This window comes from Ruditapes philippinarum, unplaced genomic scaffold, assembly GCF_026571515.1.
Source record: "Ruditapes philippinarum isolate M1 unplaced genomic scaffold, ASM2657151v2 ctg1909_1_1_1_1, whole genome shotgun sequence".
Classification (NCBI taxonomy): domain Eukaryota; kingdom Metazoa; phylum Mollusca; class Bivalvia; order Venerida; family Veneridae; genus Ruditapes; species Ruditapes philippinarum.
This window is the reverse complement of record NW_026858687.1, coordinates 1-23,207: the sequence shown is the minus strand read 5'-3', so window position 1 is coordinate 23,207 and position 23,207 is coordinate 1. Positions and strand designations below refer to the sequence as shown.

The 23,207-nt window shown below is 33.1% G+C and overlaps 1 protein-coding gene across 1 annotated transcript; it reads left to right on the top strand.

Annotated features, from left to right (window-relative positions):
- Window positions 1-5,829: 5,829 nt before the first annotated feature.
- On the top strand, window positions 5,830-22,455 carry LOC132753949 (mucin-2-like; the record flags this gene model as incomplete). The annotated part of the gene is given in 4 exon segments (XM_060744521.1): window positions 5,830-6,064; window positions 6,563-7,324; window positions 19,786-20,023; window positions 22,267-22,455. Coding segments are annotated over 4 exon segments (1,369 nt in total), but the record flags the coding sequence as incomplete, so codon positions are not given.
- Between the last annotated feature and the right edge of the window lie 752 nt (window positions 22,456-23,207).

Here is a 23,207-nt window from a genome sequence, read left to right as displayed (position 1 = left end):
ATTTGAAAAAAAAAATTTTAAACTTGTTCATATTTAGTTCAGAACCAAAAATGTTGCAATTTCTTAGCTTGTAAAGAAATGATTTATGTGAAAATTTAGTTCTTATTCCATGTTAGTGATTTTGTTGATTCAGCAATATTGTACAGCTGATGCTGTAAAACTGGAAATAACTGTCTATGATAAATAAAATGAAAATATACTCTGTAACTTATTGCTTGTCAACACTTTTGAAGTAAATGATATCTTAAAAAAAAAGATTCTCTTGAAAACTTGAGATAAAATGAAAAAAACAATCATTAATATTTCCTTCCGTCAGTCAATGCATAATATATATTTTACAGAATTTTTTTTTTAATATAGATAGAAATAATGTGAATGTGTAATTTGTATGTTATAATGAATGTATTTGTCTGTGATAGTGTTGTTGTATAAGAATTAAAATATTTCATCAACTAACACCTTTAACAAGGAGCCATGCTTTGTTTATATGCAGTCATATGTACCTGGTATCTTGTTTTATGTACTTTTCAAACACCTGATCAATGTAAGCTGCCACCTGCAATTATTGACTTTATTTATGAATATATTTGTACATTTATTTTATTCAAAAAATTATGTTTACATTAAAAATTGTTGTAAATGGAAGGTTGATACTTGTATTTTTGATCTGAAATGATTTTTTTACAAATCTGCTCTTATATTGATTAATACATAACCTGCTGTAACCTAAAGTGATTAACTGTTGTCACCAGCACAGGGACTCCGCTTTTTACACTATCCCAGTTGTCACCAGTGTAGAGCCAGGCCAGCCTGTAAATCTAACTTGTCTGACCAGGCTCTATACTGGTGGCTGATTTTATTTTTGTATTTTGATAATGAAATCCATTAATATTTGAATGAACTGTTCCAAATTAAAATCATACTAGAAATTCAGCAAGTAAATGGTTAAATTATTTACTTATGATGTGATTAAATAAATTCAACTGTGTTAAGATGATTGTGAAAATGTAATTACAAACAGTTTCTTACAAACTTTATTGTGTTGCATAGACTAACAAGTTCTGATGTTAGAATGTATGGTCATGACACTCAGCAAAGCTCAAACCTATGATGTTTTGTGTTGTGAGGTGTACATTTAGTGAAAACTCCACTTGATATTATTATGGCACGACATGAACCCTAATTTGTTTTAGAATTTTAGTGATTATTTATCATGAAGTTATTATATATGTTAAATATGTATTGTGATGTATGAGGCAGATATTACCTTTTTTTGTTCAAGAAAACAAAAGTTCAAGCTTTTGTAGCAGAAACAAAGTGTCTTCTGCTGTTGAATTACTTAGCTGTAACTTACCTATTCCCGAACACATCAGGAATATTTAAGGGTCATTTAAACTGAAAATTGACAGATAATCTTTAAGTTTTGAATACCTAAGTTAACTTCGATGTACCTGGACATACATGTAGTTTATTATGTACCTGTGTCGTTAGATTAGGGGTACTTTAATTTTGTAATTCCTGCTTGATTTTTAAGTCATTTAAGCCTTTAATAACTACGTAAAATAGCTTGAATTTCTTATATAAATCACATTGACCTTTAAATGACCCAGGAAAAAAGTATTTTCTTTATTATGGGATTAGAGGTTTTGTTTCATGGCAACATCTTGTTTTATTGGTTCAACATAAATACTCATATTTCTTGTAGATTATACATCATCTTATGTATGCTATATTTTATTAAATAAATTTCATTTAGCAAAACTAAGCGTTCTTGTATAATTACTTTTTTCCACACAAATGCTTTAGAAAATAGTTTACTTTTGAGCAACTATAGAAGTTTAACTTTCTGCTATTAGTACGATTTAAGCTACTATTAAGCTTATCAAAGATTTTAAGTGACGGTTAAGTGAAGTCTTGCATGAATTTCCCCCCAAGATTAATGAACTGGTCTGATCTGGTCATTTAAGAAGAGCCCTTTCGATATTAAGTGATAAAAGTAAAAATTAAAAAAAAATATCTCAAAGAATGAACCATTTCCAGAAATTTTTAACAGCAACATTTACTTTGCTGATATTACTTGCTTTAAGTTTGTTCTTTTTGTGTTGTTTCAATATGGACACAAAATTATTCCAATTATCAAGCTTTCCAATTACCTTAAATTACTCAGTGCAAGCCGATCTACTCAGATGCCTGCCTAAAACTTATGAACGGAGGAGTTGTATTCCCATGATAAATGAAAAACCATCTTAACTAGAGTCATGCAATATTATATGATCAATTTAATGCAAAAATAATATATATTTCCTTTCCATAAACATGAACATAGATATGAATGATTCATGGACAAAACAATGTACATAAGATAAGTTTTGGGAAACGGCTCGTCCGTTTTGAATCCATCCACAAAAAAGATGCTGGAAAATGTCCAACGAATATGTTGAACAATTGTACCAGGTTTGAATCTTAATGAGGATCGCTTAAGTTTGAATCTGCCAACACTATACTATAGACGCAGAAGTTTTGATGTGATACAATTGTTTAAGATAATACATAATTATGAAAAGGTGGATATTGGTACATATTACAAGAGGACTATTTTCCAAATACTGAAAGTAAGATGTAAACAGTCCTTGTCCTTATCACGGCACATATAGTCGATTGGAATAATCTGCCAGGAGATATTGTCATAAGTGAATCTGTTAACAGTTTTAAAAGTAAACTTGAAAAGTTATGGCACTATTTACGGTTTTACCAGGTTGATGTTTATTTAGTCCTGGAATCAGATCAAAATTTGTTCATAGACTATATATGTACATAATAGAGATTCCATAGCTCTAGTTTTCTTCATCTTCAAGATCGATGTGAGATACATGAGTAATAGTGCCGAGACAATTAACTTCTCCAGTGTATTGGCATGATATAAAGTAAAGGCATACAACACGATATGTGAATGCAAAACTTATATAAATTTCTATTTTATATAAACAAAGAAGGCAAATGAATAACGTAATTTAATTAAATACACAATTTAAAAATTACATTTTTACTATATGTTTGCCATATCTCAGATGTTTGCCAACAAATAATATATGTATTGCTATTTCCGAACCAAAATGTACCAGAATGCAAAATATCGAATGGATTTTAAAGCGAAACTGGTCAGTATTCAACGAATTATATCGAACTCAAAAGTAATGGTACTGTCTGATGTACGTTTTGAACAACGTATTGACTTGAATGTTCGACAACAAAACGGAAATTAAAATCTTTGAACATTAGTATTATGAATTTTGTTTTTCCTTGTAATCTATGATACACCTTTTTCTATTCTCTTTTGTTAATCCTTGCAATTGTAAACACCAAATTACATCTTGGGGGAAATGTATAATTTTTATAAAGAAATAAAAAGGAAACATATGTTGAAACTCTTACGGTTTACTAATGCCCATATTCTTATAGAAGATAAAACAGCTGTTCATATAGTATAACATGATCAACGTTTAAAGTTATTTCTTCATGTTTTTTCTCCTAACGGAGTAATATTTTACGCATGCGCCTGAAGCTCGTGAGTTGAATACAAATGCATGCTCACAGAGTGGTTTCGTCCTCACTTCTCTCTTCATATCGGCACGTGCACGTCGTGGAGAAGGCACGTGAGATTGGCTGAAGATTTGAAAAACTCAGGATGGCGAAAATAAACAAAAACCAGAACTTCGGACCAGCTGCTGATGTCCCGACTAAAGTAGCCGAGGGGAGTGGCCCTACAAAATAGGCAGGGACTACGAGGAAAGCGTTAAAGCACATAGAGTGACGGCTTGAAAGGCAGGCACTTTGCTTGGCAACAACAGCGCTTTTAGGGCTTACTCATTTTCTTATAGTATCAGGTTACATACATACATATGGTTGCGTGCTCTTTTCTATGATGTTTTTTAATTTACACTATAATTAGTGGACATGTTCCGGAAAAATGATGAAAATAATGTTAAATACATGTATAAATATTTCTATAGTTCTATAGTGAAACGCTTTAGCTGTTTGTTTTGAACAATGTTAGATAAATAAGCCCTAGAATAGTAGAATTATACACTCCTTTGTTAACAAATATTATAAATTACTAATGACATATACCAGTATTACAAGCATACATGATTGCATAATGTTTGTCCTTATAGACGATAATAAGCCTGGTTTACTGTGACGTTTTGTTACTTCATACAATATTTATCAAAATTTAATATGAAGTTTAATATTTAAAATACAATGTAAATATTAACAGTTGTGCATACAACTTTCTTTTCGTTCTTTTGTAATTAATTTCGTACTATGGTTCAATTCCCATTGTTATATATTTATTTGATTTCAATAATGTGACATTGCCTCTTGCTTTTAACCTTATTTCAAGTAAAAATACTCGTTTCGCGGAATAGTAAATGGGTGAGAAACAAACGACAATGTCATTTTGTTATGGTGACTGATTTGGTACATTGCGCGTTGCGTTGTCGATAGCGACAACGCAACATATATCGTTATCGCCTTTTCGTTTTGTCGTTTACGACAAATCGCCAAACGGCGCGTTGTCGCGCTGTCGTCTTGTCGTCCTGTCTCTAGCGAAGCACGCCAAACGGCGCGTTGTCATGCGGCGCGATGTCGCCCTTTCGCTTGGCTTATAAGCCAATCCTTCGATTTGAACCGAGCGACAACGTGACATCGCGACAACACGCCGCACGACTACGCGCCGTTTGGCGTACATCGTTAGCGACAGGACGACAAGACGAAAGTCCGACAACGCGCCGTTTGGCGCTTTGTCCTGTTGTTGCTAGCGCAAGCACGACGCACAAAAGCGTTCCAAATCAGCCAGCATATTTTGTCGCTATATATGGTGACTGAATAGAACACTTTTGTGCGTCGTGTTGTCGCAAGCGACAACACGACAAAGCGTCAAATGTCGCGTTGCCGCACTGTCGGTTACCAAGCACGCCAAACGGCGCGTTGTCGTGCTGCGTGATATCGCGATGTCACATTTTCGCTTGTCTCAAATCGATAACGATAAAGGTCGACATAAATATATCACGATATCACGACGTGAGTTGCGAAAAATGTAGCTCTATCGGCAAGTACATGTATATAACACCAATTGTAATACATGTAAATGTAGAAAGGGCGTAATCTGAAATTGCGTCACCAGGCCTAATAAATGATACAGGACAAACTATGAAAAAAGGATTATTGGAAATAATTACAAAAAATATGAATATTGACATCTATGATTTCTGAAAGTAATTGAAGCTTTTACATTTTTTGTTATATTATTGATGTTATCGCACGAGAAATTGCAATTAACGTTGTAAGCATATAATTTATTTCCATCCGCTTCGCCAGGGTGTACCATTAAGACTTTTCCGATATTTGAACCATCGCTTTCTTGGAGTAAATGAAAACATTTAAGGGCTATGTTTTACAGAACCGTAGCTTGAACATAAATGTTGTTTATTAATTGATTTCTTATATAATGTGATGTTTTGCATTTGTTTGAACAAAGACGAATAATATTTACGAGTACGTTTCACAAGATAATGTTTATTGTTTATGCCTGGATTATTGACAATTCAAGAAAAAAACAACACAAGAACACTTCCCATTAATGTGTCGTGGTTCTTTTTTTTCGATTCGGTATTTAAAAGTTTTTTCCAATTTTCTTTCAAAGGAATTAAAGTCAGCTTATTTACGAGTTCATTTAAGTACACCGGAAATCGTCACATGCAATCAATCAATAATTAGACGCTCCCGCCTTGCTGCGTCTTTTTTTTTTGCGTTTGCTTACGTTTGAAGTGAGCGCGTTTTTGAATTTAGCAGTTTCATACATTGAAAGTGTGCATAGCTTAAAATGCTGAGGGAAATATTCGTTAATTATATTTCGGTGAAATGTGACTTGATTGCTTTTGTTTTCTTAATTACAATTATAGCAGGAGTGAAGGGTAAAATAGTGACGTCAAAATACCTCATCTACCAAAATAAATCGCCTACAGTTCCCGCAGTTATAGGATCGACAGAAGTTTCCACTCTGGTAATAATTTTTCTTTAAAATAAGTTTTTGGTAAAAAAAAAAATATTTCGCCCACAGAGCTGGTAATTACACATGTTTTAAATGGCTAACAGCAGGCAATGCTGTATTTGCAGTATGACTAGATGCATAATTATATTGCGTAATTGTAACTCTACTAAGAATGCAAAATAACATGTATATAAAGGATATCAAATTTGCCGTACTTATGATCACCGAAAAAATAATTTTTAGTGTTCACTGAAAAATAATTTTCAGTGATAGAAGAGAGCGTTTTAGACAAATAAATTTATTTTATACTCATCCCTGCAACACTTTAAACAATTTTATTCAAACCTCGCTCTTTCAGAGAAAATGTTAAAGGCTCAATAAACCAAATTTCAATTCCAGTATTTTATTTTCCACCTCTATGCCACATTCAAATAAGCATATGTCTTGTCTGTTTTATTTATTAGTATATTTGTTTACTAGTATTCTGAAATTGTTTTGGTTTTGTTGCAGACTGAGTGTGCCTCACTTTGCACTGAGAATTTACAGTGCATGTCTTTCTCGATCGACTGTTTAAAACTTCCGTTAGCAAAACAGATATGTCACCAACAAAGTACTGAAGTTACAACTGTTGCTGACCTTGTAGATAGTGAGCTGTGCTATGTGCAAAGAGAGAGCTTGTCTGTCTTTCTATCAGCTACAACAGAAGCTCCGACTACAACAGAAGCTCTGACTACAACAGAAGCTCTGACTACAACCGTAGAACCGACTACAACAGTAGCACCGATTACAACAGTAGCACCGACTACAACAGAAGCTCCAACTACAACAGAAGCCCCGACTACAACAGAAGCTACAACTACAACAGAAGCCCCGACTACAACAGAAGCTACGACTACAACAGAAGCTCTGACTACAACCGTAGAACCGACTACAACAGTAGCACCGATTACAACCGTAGAACCGACTACAACAGTAGCACCGATTACAACAGTAGCACCGACTACAACAGAAGCTCCAACTACAACAGTAGCTACGACTACAACAGAAGCTACGACTGCAACAGAAGCTCCAACTACAACAGAAACCCCGACTACAGCAGTAGCTCCAACTACAACAGTAGTTCCTACTACAACAGAAGCTTCAACTACAACAGTTGCGGAAACTTCCACCGAATCTTTAACTACTACAGTTGCGCAAACTACAACTTTAGCGCCACCTCCACCCACTACAACAGTTCTACCAACATCAACGATCGCGCAAAGCACGGCGACAGTAAGTTTCGAAACAAGTATTTGCTATGTTGCACCGTATACAGCTTTCTATGTAAATTACTCAAGCGTGACTATAACATTGTGTACAGCTTACACCGAATACACCGTTTATGGCTTGTTTATGCATATAAAGACTACTAAGACAATTACGACCAAGTGACTTTTACGACTACTAGTCCTTATCTCCGGCGACAATGATCTCAACCACGGGTATTTTCAACTTCTGCGATACTAGGACAGCTACTTCTCACAGGTCAACTACTAGTACTACAAGTTGTGTTAACTTTTGTTAGTACACTGCTACGACTTAATGACTAGTACGTATACGATAACGTGTATGACTTCGACTTTAAATTACTAAGTAAGTTTACAGCTTCGATAACGATTACCACCTCTACAACTGTTACGAATACGGATACGTATGGAAGCTTGAATTGACCCCCTAGATGCCATGTTCGTATTTAACTCGTGTGTCGGCATGTCGACATATATAAACGCGACATGACGTCTTTTATCATGGATTGTTGTACAAAATCTAGGCTTCTTGACCACATATGTTTCAGTGCATGTCGACAAACACTTTGTCCATATATTATACTGTTAAAGGCATGTCAACAAGTTTTTCTGGCATGTTGATATATCTTATCTCAACTGCACATTAGTTTTTATGAGAAGGCTAAAAAGTAAGGCGTCTTGTCGACATCCTTTCAGGCATGTTGACATATTTATGTCGTTATACTTCTCCGGTCGATATTTGACGTCTTGCATATCCCCTAATGCAATATCTCCACTTTGAAGAGTATTCAAATAGGCTACAATCACTGTCAAGTGTATTGATACTGATGGGCGTGATCTCAACCCCCAGAAGGGGCAACTTTTTTTTTCTTCCTTTTTTTCTTTTTAACATTTTTATTAATCTCTCAGATCCTTAATGTAAGATCAAAATGTTTTATTTTAATTATATTATTATTGTAGGTATTTATTTACTTAATAATGCCAAATATAATAGCAAATATGATACCAGATATTTTCAAAGTTTAATAAAATAAAAACTACACGGTAAAAGTATTTTATATTTTGCAAGACCAACCAATGTACATTTAAGGAAATTAAGGCAAACTTTGAAAACAGCCCCTCATTGTGGAAAATTTTAGGGATATTTTAAAAAAGGATTTTTACATTGGGAAATGGTCAAATAAGTGTTAAAAGTGGGTGGGGTAGGATTACATTTTTATACATATTAAAAACATTTCATGTAAAAACAATCATTTTGCTTGTTTAATTTGTTACCATATTGTCATTATTTGTTTTTTAACAATGAGCAGTAGGAAAACATTTTTCATATTGATAATATTATAGATTATTTAGAGTTTCCTCATTTCTGAAAAAAGTCCTTCTAATGGCAAAGATTTAGTTCAGAAAAATCTCCATAACTCATAAACTACACAGTAAATTTTGTTTAAATTTTGCATACAGGTGACATTTAAGGCATATAACTGTCCTATGTTGTCAACTTTACAGTTCCTTATAGTGCCCATTAGGGGTGTACTACCTTTGATGTCAAGATGCAATGCTGTATAAAGACACGCATATAAAACATTAAAATCTTACTTATTAAATTTTTTTTATTTCCTTGATTTATAAATTGACGACAGTGCAATGTATCTTAGTTAGGATGCTGTCAATTTATGAAGAAATCAATTTCTTTCAATAAAAAAGACGCTTGCTGTATTATATATTTGTTATGAAACTTTTACGGGTTTATATGGCCGTATATAAACGATTGCAACAAAACATTAGCTAAGCGGTTCGGCAACAAATGGCCAAACCTGTAAAAAAACACAAAAAACAACAAAAAAAAAAAAAAAAACAAAAAAAAAAAACCCGGTCATTAAACTTGTCAAAAATCTTTATAACTAATATTAACAAACGTGCAATATTATAAAGACATATAGGAAAAATTAAAGATGTTCTAAATGTATTCTTGAAACTTGTCATGATTTTAGAATATGATAAACATTTCAAGCCAAAAATCTTAGAGGTCACCGATATCATTTTCTGAATTCATGAATTTCATTGTTTTATTTATTTAACCCTAAGCAACCATGTACTGAATTGGTGTTCTCAGTATGGTACTATAACACGGTGACATTCAAAAATGAGATTGTGTTTCGTATTTAAGAAGCATTTTCTGTTAATCTTTACGGGAATTTCTTTTATATGTTTGTTGTTTACTTAATTCAATGGTTGAACGAAAACTATTCTACCAAAGGAATTACAATGGATGGAAAATGGAAGTGCAAGTAGAACATCTATTTGCATAAATAATCATATTATTTTTAAGTAAAGAAACATGTTTCTCTGATATCAAAGTAAGAGAAGTGTTGTACTCTATTTAAAAACGAGTTATGTCAAGTAAACCCTCATTATGGACAATAATTGTATCCGGACAAACGCACTGCGTTGCAATCAACTCGCCGCCGCTTGCGTTGTAATCACTTTTTGTCAATTATTTTATAAAAAGGAAAATAACAATTTTCAAAAGTTCAAAAATATGGTTGTTTTGTGCAATTAATCATACATGCCATGTAATGTTCTTGTATTTAGGGGTAATTTTGCACACATGTGTACATGTTTTAAGCAAAATTAGGCAAAAGTGGCGTCCCGTCGTCAAACTGTACAGACGTGATTGCACAAATGGCAATTAAATGCCCCGTGTGCGTGTAATAATTTGGAAAAGTACATATGTGTGCTCCAGTCCTCACTAGGTGTTTCCAGTTAAACATTAAAGAATAAAGCAAAATTTCGTCATAAGCTTACCGACAGCAGCAAACGGCCATATTTTATCCACCGCTTCTGCGACGAAATCTCCACCGCCGCTTCGATGGACCCACCGTGTCTGCGAAAGCTATTGCCAGTGTGATTATTTTGTTCATGGTTTACAATTGTGTAAATCATTCTATTATTCTACCTTATGGTTTTATTGTGATTTGTTTTAAAAAATTTAACAGTCCCGCTTAAAATTGGTTATGCGTTATATTTATTCTTTAAATAATGACAATTTTGTTCTTAGTTGTATGATTCTTTTTATTTTCTCGTATGTATGATACATTTTGATGCAGCAAAATTATATAAATATAAGACATATAATGGTTTATTGCGGTAGCAGAAGGAAGTTTGCGATATTACAAGAGCTCATATAAAATCATACAGTCTATTACAATACAGTACAAGACAAGAATTGATGCAAAGCATCAAAGGGCGTCCAAGCAAGAAATGCAGCAAGCAAGTGAAGATGAACTAGTACACATCTGATGACCAGATATTCTTATAAACTTTTCAATGGTTATTGGTTTTAACAAGTATTGTATATCCTTTATTAATGGGCGGTCGAAAGACATTGTTCATCATGAGTTTTGTAGGCATGATAGAGATTTGAATATTAAATGTTTTTTTCCAACAGGAACTTTAATTCTATCAATGTTAAAGATATTATCCAAAATATACAGGTCTATAATATCCAAACTATACCCCCTATATGGTATAAGTTTATTTATACTATAAAAGGGGTATTGTCTGGATATTATCATTAATATTGGTCATTTGACATAATTTCAATGTTCATGTGGTATTTTCTTTGGAAAATGCAACATAATAGTCAAAAATGAGCAAAGTCTGTTAATTGATTTATTTTGGAGGTCAATCTACTATTTTAATGACCTAGTCTGACCCATCAGTCGTGTTTACATGCTATCAATAAACCATGTTAAAATTGCAGACGAAGAATTTGATAATACTATTGATAAACAATTCGTAAAAATTGCCTACTTAAAGATTGGCAATTAATTTGTTCTAATATGTTTCCATTTCATTTTCTGCAAAATTATCCAGTTCCGTTGCGACACCAATGACCGTTTTCGGTAAACTAAAAACTACTTCTATAAATAGATTTTCGGACTTTCACAATGTTCAGGTCATCATTCTATTTATAGGTAAAGCAATAACGCACATAATACCCCATTGTGTAACTACAAACTGATTATAACCTACCGAAGAGCGGCATTAATTGACGGATAAGCATAATTTCATCTTGAATAGTTTACATTGCGGAAATTATCAACAGTTTCACTATTCCTTTACATATCGCGAATTTTCATTTTTTGATTATCAACTCTTCATACCAAATCGGATGTTTGGGTATGATGGCCGATCGTAAAGCAGACCGAGGAAGTTCATTGCCATTTCACAAAATTGAATCTTCTATAAGGGGGTGTCGGCGCCTTCGGCGCGACGCCAATGGACCGTGTGGGTTTTTCGTTGTATTATACATCCTATGGGGCGAGTCCTCCAGAGAGTATTAGTCATACAGTGAAAATTACCGATTAAGAAAGATGCCGCCAATTCCAAGCTTCCCTGGTTCTTAAGCGTGCCAAGTGTTTAAGCACCCATACACGGGACCTCGATTTAAAGTCTCATCCGAAAGACTGATTAGTAATTTAAGTTTGCCAGCCCGGGAATCGAACCCACAATGTCGAGATTACAAGTCTCGCGCTCTAACCGATTGAGCTATGCGGGCTGGCCAATGATATCGACTTTTACAGAGTATTTATATATAGGCAGTGGATCAGACATGTAAAAATGGTATTGGCCTACTTCGTAAATGAGGAAAGAGCTGCTCCGTTAAAGACAATGCGCTTGCGACGTCGTTAACGTCAAATTTCAAAGTTATACCGTCCGCCGGGTCACTTTACATGCAAATTGCATTAACGGCATAACATTTTCATTTGTTAATGTTTCTTGTTGGATATATTCCGATTTATGTTCCCTGTATTTTTATGTAAATGCATCTTACATGATATCCTCACATAGGTTCATATCGTGGTTAAATTATTAGGCATATGAAGACCATTAATTTACTATTGTATGTCCTGAAGATTTTAAAATTTATTTCCATTTATTAGACATACATATACATTTATAAGGAGGATAAAGCATTTGCTCTATTTACAAGTGACATTTACAGGGACGCTGTTCATTTCCCCTACACTATAGTCTAGTTTAATGATGATGATAACGCCTTACCATCAGTTCGTGCTTAATTTATAGGCGGTATTTGTATGCTCTATCCCATGATTCAAGTTATCGAATAAATAATTTTCAGTAGATCTATACAATAAATATTTTTAATTATACAATATAAATTTTCAAATATACCACATACATATAGAAAATTATCGCACACAAATATTTTTTATGATTAACAAATATTTAGCAGGATTGAATAAATAGTGTGGTATAGAATATAAAATAATAATAATAATAATATTATTATTATTACTATTATCATTATTATTATTATTATTATTATTGTATGCCAAACTTCTTAAGCACTTTTTTCATGCACATTGACACGTTCAAAAGTACTGTACAGTATAACTAAATAAATGATACAATATTTTAAAGAAAAAAAAATTAAAACATCAATATTGCTCAAGTCACAAATTCAAATCAAATGTGAGTTATACAATATAAATACGTGTATTGGATATAGAACAAAAATTTAATTTATTGAATATTGTAAAGCTTAACATGCCATAATATAGATATTCTTTACCTATTATTTTAGAGTCTATGACATCTAGACCCCTTGACACCTCGATGGCAAGAACTATCCTTTAAATTTTAGCTTCGATATATCATTATTTATGTAAAAATGGTCAATGAGATTCCCAGATTTCTTTGTATATTTAAAATGACCAATGGGAACTTTTTCTTATATTCAGTTCTTCTCTGTAAATTATACAGGAACTGATTTTAGACCGGTCATTGACCGGAAAACATACCAGGCATAGCTGAGAGAACAAAGAAGGACCATGTTTGATTTAAGTGATATAAGACACTTGTTAGTTTTTTTCTTTCTGAAACTTCAAATGGAATAGCCTTTCGACCGTATGTCTGTACGTCTCGCCGAATAATATGCTAATGGTTATATCGATAAGTAATAGTCCTGATTTTTTTGTTGAATGTACGAGAGACTTTAATGTTTAAATGTCTTTTAAATCAAAAGTTTATCAGTTTAATATTTTCAAACTAGTAGGAGGTAAAAATAACCCATTGTTTAAATTTTATTTCAATATGTATTAATGAGGTGTCTGATAAAGCTGAGGGTGACTGATAAAGGAATAGCATTGTTTAAATTAAATTAACCGTCACTCTGTTTTGTATTGATTTCTTAATTGTTTATATGGGTTGTTTATATGGGTTCTTCTCCATTGTTAATTATTTAAAAAGACATTGCAACATGTTTGTTATAACGACGTTCCTATGCTTATAAGCTTAGAAGAAATAAACTCTGTTCTATTATGTTCTTATAAAGCTTAATTCATCAGGCATGCACATGTTTTAGCAGAAATCAATGTACGTCTATATAAAAATTGAGTACTTATAACCAAAATAAGTTTTACTTGCAAGGAAAATGTCATTCCTTTGTTTGAGTTCTGTCTGACATTTCTTTATTAACATAACTTTCAGAAATTTTAAATTCAATAGTGATACAATTGAAGAATTAATGGGGTAGAATAAAGTTTAAGAACAATAAAATTGATCCTTATTTCATACTTTCCAGTGTTTAACTGTTATATCAGATGATTATATTCTGATAAACCACAAGTGAAATGTTTAAAATAAAATTTTCTCTGTAGCAAGACTATATTTGAATGCGGTTGGAATAACAGTCAAAATATATGCCGTCATACGTAAATTTTGTTTCTTTAGGAAAAGAAAGTCGATGTGAACATACATCATGTTAAAAATGTACCAAAAAAAAAAGAGAAATTTAACCGAATTATATTTCAAAATTGATGATTTGACGTCATGGTGTGATGAATTTATACAAGATGTTAAAGACTGATGAGAATAAAGTCTTATTTGGACTTAGTTTACCTTAACAAATTCCTTGCGGGTACACAAAATACAATCATCTTTATATACCTGAAAAGAATGACATTTATTTTGAGTTTTTTTATATCAACATTCGGAACTACTTTGACTGCGCAACAAGAAATCAGATTTTAGAGTTTTACGATTTTATCTCTCTTCAGAATGTGTGTACTTCAGAATGTGTGTAGTAACTTTAGCTGCAAAAATATAATTATTATTGGTAGGAAGAATGTTATTGATATATTTTGTATGTATTCTTGAATAAAAACAGCGCGCGCAGGTATAAACATTATAGGAGATGAAAACGAAGTTTGACGGACGTACAGATCCGAGAAGTTGCGATAGCTACCCGTATATAGTTTCATTTTCAAATCATAGCTGTCAAATGACTTAAAACTGACACTATATGCAAACATAGCACCATGGGGATATGGATATTGAAACCCGAAATTACCTATTTAGACGTATACTTTAATGCCAGAATAGCGTTGATGAACTCTTTTGAAGTGCATAAAAATTTACAAAAGCCCTCGAACGTATTCATGTTCTTAATAGTTTTAATTCAAATACCCCATTCTGCAGATGATAATGCAAAAATGTACATTTATCCTCTATTATTACTATATAATATCCTTAATTAAGATTTGAATTTTAAAAAGAGATTTACAATACCATTACAGTTTCACTCTGATGTATATAAATTGTACCATTATTTATTTTTAGAAAAAAGTAGGGTTCGAGTTCAAATGTGCAGGAATATAATCACGAAGACCGATTGGCCTGAGGGATAAATTACATAAAGCGTGCATTATTATACTACAATGCAAGAAAAATTAATATATATTTCCATTTTAACATGCTGATAAAAAAAAAAAGAATTGATGAAAAAATGCATAGAAGTTAGTTGCCTGACATCATTTGGTTTATTGTCCCCCGCCTTTTCGAGTAAAAAATGGGGATATAGAAATAGGTTCCGTCCGTCCGTCTGTCTGTCCGTCATACTTTCAAGTCCTGTCCATAACTTTGTCATTTATCAAAGGAATTTGAAATAACTTTGGACAAATGTTTGTTATAATAAGACGATGTGTCATGCGCGACAACCAGACCCCTACCACAAGGGTCAAGGTTGCACTTGCTCATTCAAGGCCAAACCTTGTCTATTTGAGGGTATATGTCGTGTCCGGCCATAACTTTCTGATCTTTGAAGGGATTTTGTAAATACTTGCCACAATTGTTCACAATAATAAGGCGATACGTAATGCGAAAAAACTGGTCACCTACCTCCATGGTCAAGGTCCGACTTGGAGGTCAAATATAAAAACATAGTCTGTTATAGCGGTATATTTTGTGTCCAGTCCATAACTTTTTCATAGATCAAAGCATTTTGAAAATACTTGCCACAAATAGTCACATTAATAAGACAATGTGACACGCGCAACACCTGCATCCCTTCCTCCAAGTTCAAGGTCACACTTAGAGGAAAAAAATAACATAGTGTGTTAGAGGGCATACTTTATGTCGGGTATATATCTTCTAAAAAGATCAATGGATTTTGAAAACACTTGGCAAAAATAGTCACAATAATAAGATGATGTGTCTTACACAACACGAGCACTACTTCCTCCAAGGTCAAGGTCACACATACAGGTCAAAGATTTACATAGGGTATATTTTGTGTCCGGTCTATCACTTGTTCATAAATCAAGGGATTTTGTTAATACTTTGCACAAATGTTCAAAATAATGAGACGTTGTGTCATGTGCACTTTTCACTTATTTCTACTGCGTTAGCAATGGAGTAAGGGGTATTTTTGTGTATTTTACACCCTTGTGATTGTAAGCTCAGTTTGCAATGTGCAAATTAAAATACTTGTTCGCTTCACAATGTTTACTTTTTAAATACATTTTTAAAATTTTCATGACAAAAAAAGTATCTGGAGCCATGCTTCTTTCAAATTATGGCTGAGTTAATACGTTTAATATATTGATATCTCAATACCTCATTCTACCTGATAGTCTTGGTAGTAAGTCATCTTTTGTCATTTACAAGACAAAAACAAAACATCTATAATTCACGATTCGTAATCCTATCGTATTATTATGAAACGGGCACACTCCTTGCACATGCGTGGGCCATTCTTTTGCGGTTGACAGAAACATTAGCAATGTTCATGGAGACATGATATGCAGAATTTTATGAAAAATACCACAGAACACTGGAACGTTTTAGCTTTGCCATGTCCATAGCCCCCCCCCCCCCCCCAAAAAAAAACCAAACAAATCAAGAAGCGTTTGTGTTAAATTAGAAATAATAAGGTTTCTGTTAAAGCCGTGGTCTTGTATTTTTTTTAAGTTAATCATCAACACTATAAAAATAGCATTTCTGCCCGTGGCGATTCTTATCAGCTACCCTGAATTAATACACACTTGCTTATCTTAATTAATATGTAATAAAATGTGAATCTGGTTCCTCTACTAAGACTCGGTTTTTTTGTTTAGAACCATACTTATTAATTAATTATTATCCTTAAATGAATCTCAGTTACAACTTAAAGAATATTATGAATGAGATTGGTACTGTACGGAAAGGCCGGTGGGGACTGTTCAACTTCGTGAATTCCCAATGACATCTTCGTGAATTCAAAGTTTTAAGATTGTGAATTCATGTTTTCAACATACGAAATTCACGATTTTACGATTTCAACTTCATAATTTCACGATTTAACATTCACTTGAACTTCATGGTTTAAGATTCACTAATTCACAATTTCAACTTCATGAATTGAATATTGAACTCTCAATTCAGGGAAACCGTTTTGTCTTTTGTGGCAGCAGATATTAGGAAATTCACGACCATTTGAATGAATTAATTACAAGTTGGTTCTACAAAGATTTATACCAGTTTATCTATATGATAGAAATGGAACAAAACAATACATATAACACGCAAATCGCAAATTTTATTTCAAAAGTATAGTTACTTTCACAATAAAAATAAATAAATAAAGATTGATTAGTAGAAGTATGAATGTTTTAATTCCGCAACTGTTATTGCATTATGTAACTTAAAAACATAAAAATGGCTTTTGTTTAAAAGCGTTTCAATAATTACATTATTAAACAACATTATTTTACAAATTTTCAAGGTATTCCGTAGTTCTTTAAACAGAACCGTAGCGATTTCAAGTGTGCTTGGATGTTGAAGTTGATCTCTGTCCCGACCATGCAGTTACTTCTGCTAGGAGCTGTACAAACATACCCCTCCAGCTGTACAAACATACCCCTACAGCTTACCCTTTGTGTCATTGAAGAGTACCTTTGAGAAAGGACATCTATATCATTGAGTTCACACAGAAGTGGACATGCACTGTTCACACCATTGAATACTTGTGGCTTACAGTACATCATATCGGGGGAAACGCCTGTTGGGCTTTCAATCTCAACTTGTTTTCGTATTCGGTGGTGATTCCACATTTCATCTACGTTATTAAGATCTTGCTGGATTAAAGAAAGAAAGCAAAACCTGACACATTCAATATGGACGGGGTCACCATCATGCAAGTAGCCAGTATCGCAAAGATCTTAAAAAAAAAGTTTTTACAAAATGTTGTTAAATTGTCTTTCAATACACCCCAAAATTTTTCAATACGCTGGTTTGAAGTTGATCCCATATAAGAAGCTTTTTCTTCCAGACGAACAATCGTCATTTGAAGATCTCGAACGACCGAATTTTCTGTGCCGTAATCCGCACGAACAACCATCTGCAGTTGATTTATTGTTTTAATGTATTCAATGTAATATCTTGCAATAATCTTTGGATCGTTATTTGTGTATGCTGCTCTCAACCGTAAGTTGACACCAGCTGGGTCCATCGCCTTGACTATTTGTCTCACTGTGTCTTGAGTTGCAGCAACTTTACCTGCTGACTGTAATACTCTCCAGATTGTACGGTAGCCCGAATTTGAGAAACCGCATAGGCAAAGTTGCCTTACTTCGTTTATAGCCCTCGGTAAAGGAGAGTACAAACCGTATCTTCTTAATCTTAAGCGTTGAACGATCCGACGGATCTGTCGAAAAGTTATCATAATGTAGTGTGCACAGCAAATGAATCCACATATCTCTTTCCAGGTATATCCTAGCCGGAAGTAATAGGTCACGAGAGCATATCTTAATTTGTTTACTTTAAATCCAGGAAATACTGCTCCCACATCTTGATTTAAGAATAAAAATAACCAAATGTATACCTGAAATTATATGAATTGTGAAAAAGAGTATAAATATCTAAAAATAAATTTTCCTATGCATAATAAAGGGAAACACAACAATTCAGATTTTTTATTACCCATCAGAATTTTCGACTTCGTTAATTTACTTTTCATAGAATTAAATTGAAAGATTCACTAATCGATTGGTAAACAATTAAAAGAACAAACGTGTGCAAGCTTTAGATAGTATAAAATATGTTCTTACCAGTATTTGTAAAACAGCCATAGGTCAGTGACAAGAAGAGAATGCATATTGATCAGTAAGTGATATTGAAAATTAACACAGTCATGTTCGAATAGACACATAGAAATTCATTCACCTTTGCAGTTATATCAACATAAGGTATGTTAAGTTGCATGGATTGATGTTGAGAAAATATTAACATTTTATCGGCAAAAAAAATATATCGATATAAATTAGATCGTCTTATGGAAAATGTAGACAAAAAATGTGATGATGTCTGAACTGATGTAAGCAAGACGTAGAAAGTTTCAATGGCAAGACGCTTTATTTATTTCGTTAAGCGACGGCACAACACATCGTATCGCGTTAAAATAAGTCGACATGCACACATGCGTATTATCTCGAACACGGCATCTCGGGGGGTCAATTCAAGCTTCCATAGATACGACAACATCTACGACTTCTACCGTTTATACGACGACACTGACCTCGACAACTACGACTAAATCATAAAACGATGACGACAAATTCGACTGACTATGACGATTTAAATTTTGCTACTAGGCCTGAGCTATATACTTTGTGACAGTATAACTTTTTTCGACAGTGAATGCATTTATCTAACGTATACGGTGCAACAACGCTATAAGTTGAAAACCATTTTATCACATTTGATCAAGTACGTTAGTTATTGATATAACTAGTTTTTTTTGTTTCATATTAACATGATTTCTTGGTACAATTGTTTCATAAATTTTACTTATTTTGCCTTTAAGAGCCCCGGGTATACCGACATACTCTACTCAAATCGTATTGACCAAGTTGATGTTTTTATTCAAATTGAAAATAAATTACGGGATATTTTTTGTGAAAAGCCATCTTGCGGCTATATGATATATCTTATTTACTGGTTCTCGACTTAAATTTAGGTCGAAAAACTTTGTCCGATAACCAACTTAGTGACTAAGCTCGCAAAAATCAGTAGATTAAACATGTACATGTTGTTTGTTTCATATGCAAAGAAATACGCGTTGTCCTTTATTATTAAGATTTCTTAAAGCTTCGCTAATTACAGGTGATAGATATGGTTTATGGAGCCAGAGATATGTGCCAGGGAGGGTCAAATCAGGATTTTCTTGTACTCACACCTGAGGGAGTCTATGTGTATGACGAAGTAAATGATTTAACGTTAGGGGCATGTAATGGTCCCATAAATTTTACGACAATCTTCAAAGACTATCCGTCCATACCGACTATTAACTCAGTCAGTGGAATTCTAATCTTCCAAACGTCAAATATAGAGCTCTATGCTGGTAAGTATGCATCATATTGAACCTTGTTCTTTCTTATGCTTCCATTACAACATTTTTGTTACTATTTTGAGAAGTTTTGGGAAATATAGGAGGGTATTTTTACAACCTCACTCCCTAGTAGACATAATGATGAAATAATTTATATTTATTATAATTAGTTGATTGTAACTTAAGTACAATATATAATCACTTCCTTCGGAGCATTACAATGACTTTTGAAATATGGACAATAAACAATTAACAAATCTATCCAAAATGACCAGTCTGTTTCTGACATTATCACTCTACCTCCCGTTAACAAGTTTCTTTTTTCGGCCGAAGGCCGTCTGATTTCACATTGACTACCGCTAAAATTAACAGTAAAGAAATGAATAAAGGCAGAACTTTCATTGGTCATTTTAACACTTATAGCCTGTTCGATTGATACTTAAGGGTCCGTATTCAATATATACTATGCTCCTCTTAGTTCACGGTACTTAACACTTTAAAACAGTAAAGAACACAAACAATAAACTTACACAACAAAAACTGTTATAAACTGTATCATTTAGTCATTTTTCTGCTATATGACACAAGGAAACAACAATATATTCAATCAAAATTAGTTTTAATTTGTCAGATGTAAACCGTGTGTCGGCCATTTTGAAAACAGTATGTCATCATTTACCTCGCGGTAATGGTGACTTATTTCAGTTTTTTCATGTTTCAGTTAAAATTTCTTTAAGTTATTTTGTATAATTTTAAATATTAAAAGTATCTTTACATTGTAACTCAAAATTCATTTTTTCAACAAACAAGAACATTTAGAAAATGATGATTGTTTCAGACATATGCACAAATTTAATGGACTTTTGTTGTTTTTTGCAGAAGTTTGTAAAATGTTGTTCAGTTTTACGTCAAAATTTATAGATTTAGATTATTTTGCACAAAAACTTTGTTGTTAAGGTGTTTGAATAAAATATGTCAATTCTGACCAATTATAACAATGGTCACATGAAAATATGCCATTACCGTGAGATAAGTGATGACGCGGAATTAGTGATGTTGAGTATACATCTTAATCCTTAAATATGACCTTATAAATAAGAAAATCTTAAAATCAGCGTTTTTTCTAAGAAAAATCTTAAGTGATATTTTTTAATAAACATCTTATCTTAAGTTTTTCGTTAAATATACAATTTCCATTTATTAACATTAAGGAAGCCAAATAGCAGAAAAATTGGCGTTTCGGCGTTTCTTTACGTCTGCTGCCTCCGCCATGCACAATTCTCATTTCCGCTACTATTTTAAGCAATGGAAAAATCAGAATAGCCTAGCAACGTACTTAAGAAATTTCTCAAACGAAATAAGAAAATTCTCGACCTTAAGAAAAATTTTAGCTAAGAAATTACTTAAGTAGCTTTTTAGGTACTACTTAAGGATAAGAAATATCTTATCTTTAGTTAAGGAAAATATCGCGTAAGGATAAGAAAATCTTAAGACGGGCCCAGAAGAGCTTCCGTTATAGGTAGAGTTCTGTTCGATTGCGCGATGGCAAGAAGTGTTGGGAAAGGATATAAATAAGAATAAATATAAAAACACAATAATGATATTTTCTAGATGTTTTTCAATAAATATATGAAAATAAATATGACTGATCGCTCTTTTGATACTTTAGCGTTTGATTGGGTTTCTCTTCTAAGCTGTTCTAGTCATTATACATGTCATCGTCGGATACCCACGATTGATAAACATGTCACATACTCGTAACATGCTGATAAATGTTAATGGTTCGGCCGTGGGTATCCGACGATGTTTATATGTATTCTCTTCTCGAACCGGGCATAAGACGATTGAAACGAACTTTCGACTAATTTACAGTTGCAAAATTCTGCGTAGAATTTGTGTACAGTATCTACTAAATCTTTGTTTTATTATAAATTCCTATTCAAATCAGATTCCATTTTGATTAAAATCAAATAATGTAAGTAGTACTGTTTAATTCTAAGATGACAATTAATGGGGAAAACATTGCGGGTATAAAACTATTGATTACGAATAAAGCGGTTAGCATGGTTAGTAGTAGCTTATCCTATGCAAATTAACAAGTTTGACTTCGGCCGAGTATCTTTTTAAAGATACTTCTTGTTAATCATGGATTCTCAGAAATCTAAGATCAGACGATCAGAATTACGAAAGTTTGTATTAATCAAGATGTTCAACAATTATTCATAAATTTATTTAAAATATGTTGAATGTTTCAGAAGGTACAGTGTATAAATGGCAGATTGAATCCGGAAATTTAAATAATGTTCTTGGTATGAACTCATACTCTGATCACCTTGGTACAACAGCTCTAGATAGTGTTGGATTCTTTTGGGCAGCACACAGGCAATTTACCTCAGCCGAGAGACATTTCTATCTCGGTGCTGACATGTTCTTTATGAAATCTAGTCAGGTAAAACATTTCAAATTTTCTATCATTAAACAAGTGAATACTCAAAATAAGTTTATAAAGTACGAATATTTCTACATTTTACCTACAATATGATCGCCTTATGACAAGTAAAGAGTGATTTCAGACCCTGTATATATCTACACCGGTACTATCTTGATCGTCAGTTTAAAATGCCCAATCAGAATCGTACCCATATTATGCCTCTGTTAGGCCACATGTGTCACAAATCACATTCGTCACAAGTTTTTATGAATTTGTGACGAATGTGATCACATTCGTCACAAATGACTTTTGTGACGAATGTGATTGACCAAAATCGGGTAAAAAATGCAATCACAAACGTCACAAGCAAATTGAGAATTTTTAACAGGCGAATCACAAATGTCACAAGTTATTTTTCAATATGTGATACACGGAATATCATAAGGACAATCGTGGTTATATCAGTGCGATAGTACAAGGGCGACAATGCAATAAATCGATATTGTGATGTCGACATCACGATACCAATATCTTTTTCACCACCATTGCATTATCGCCATCGTACTAACTTGTTGCAATATCGTATCGTCGGCATTGTATTGTCTTCATAGAACTGTCGCATTGTCGTAATGGTATTGCTATCAAGTCGTCTTACGTTCTCGAAACCTTCAAAAAATTTTGGTGACAATGCACGGCATAGTATCAGACTTCAACTGGAAGTGATCTCTTTTACCTCTGTGAACCCTCAAATTTCTTCCCACCATT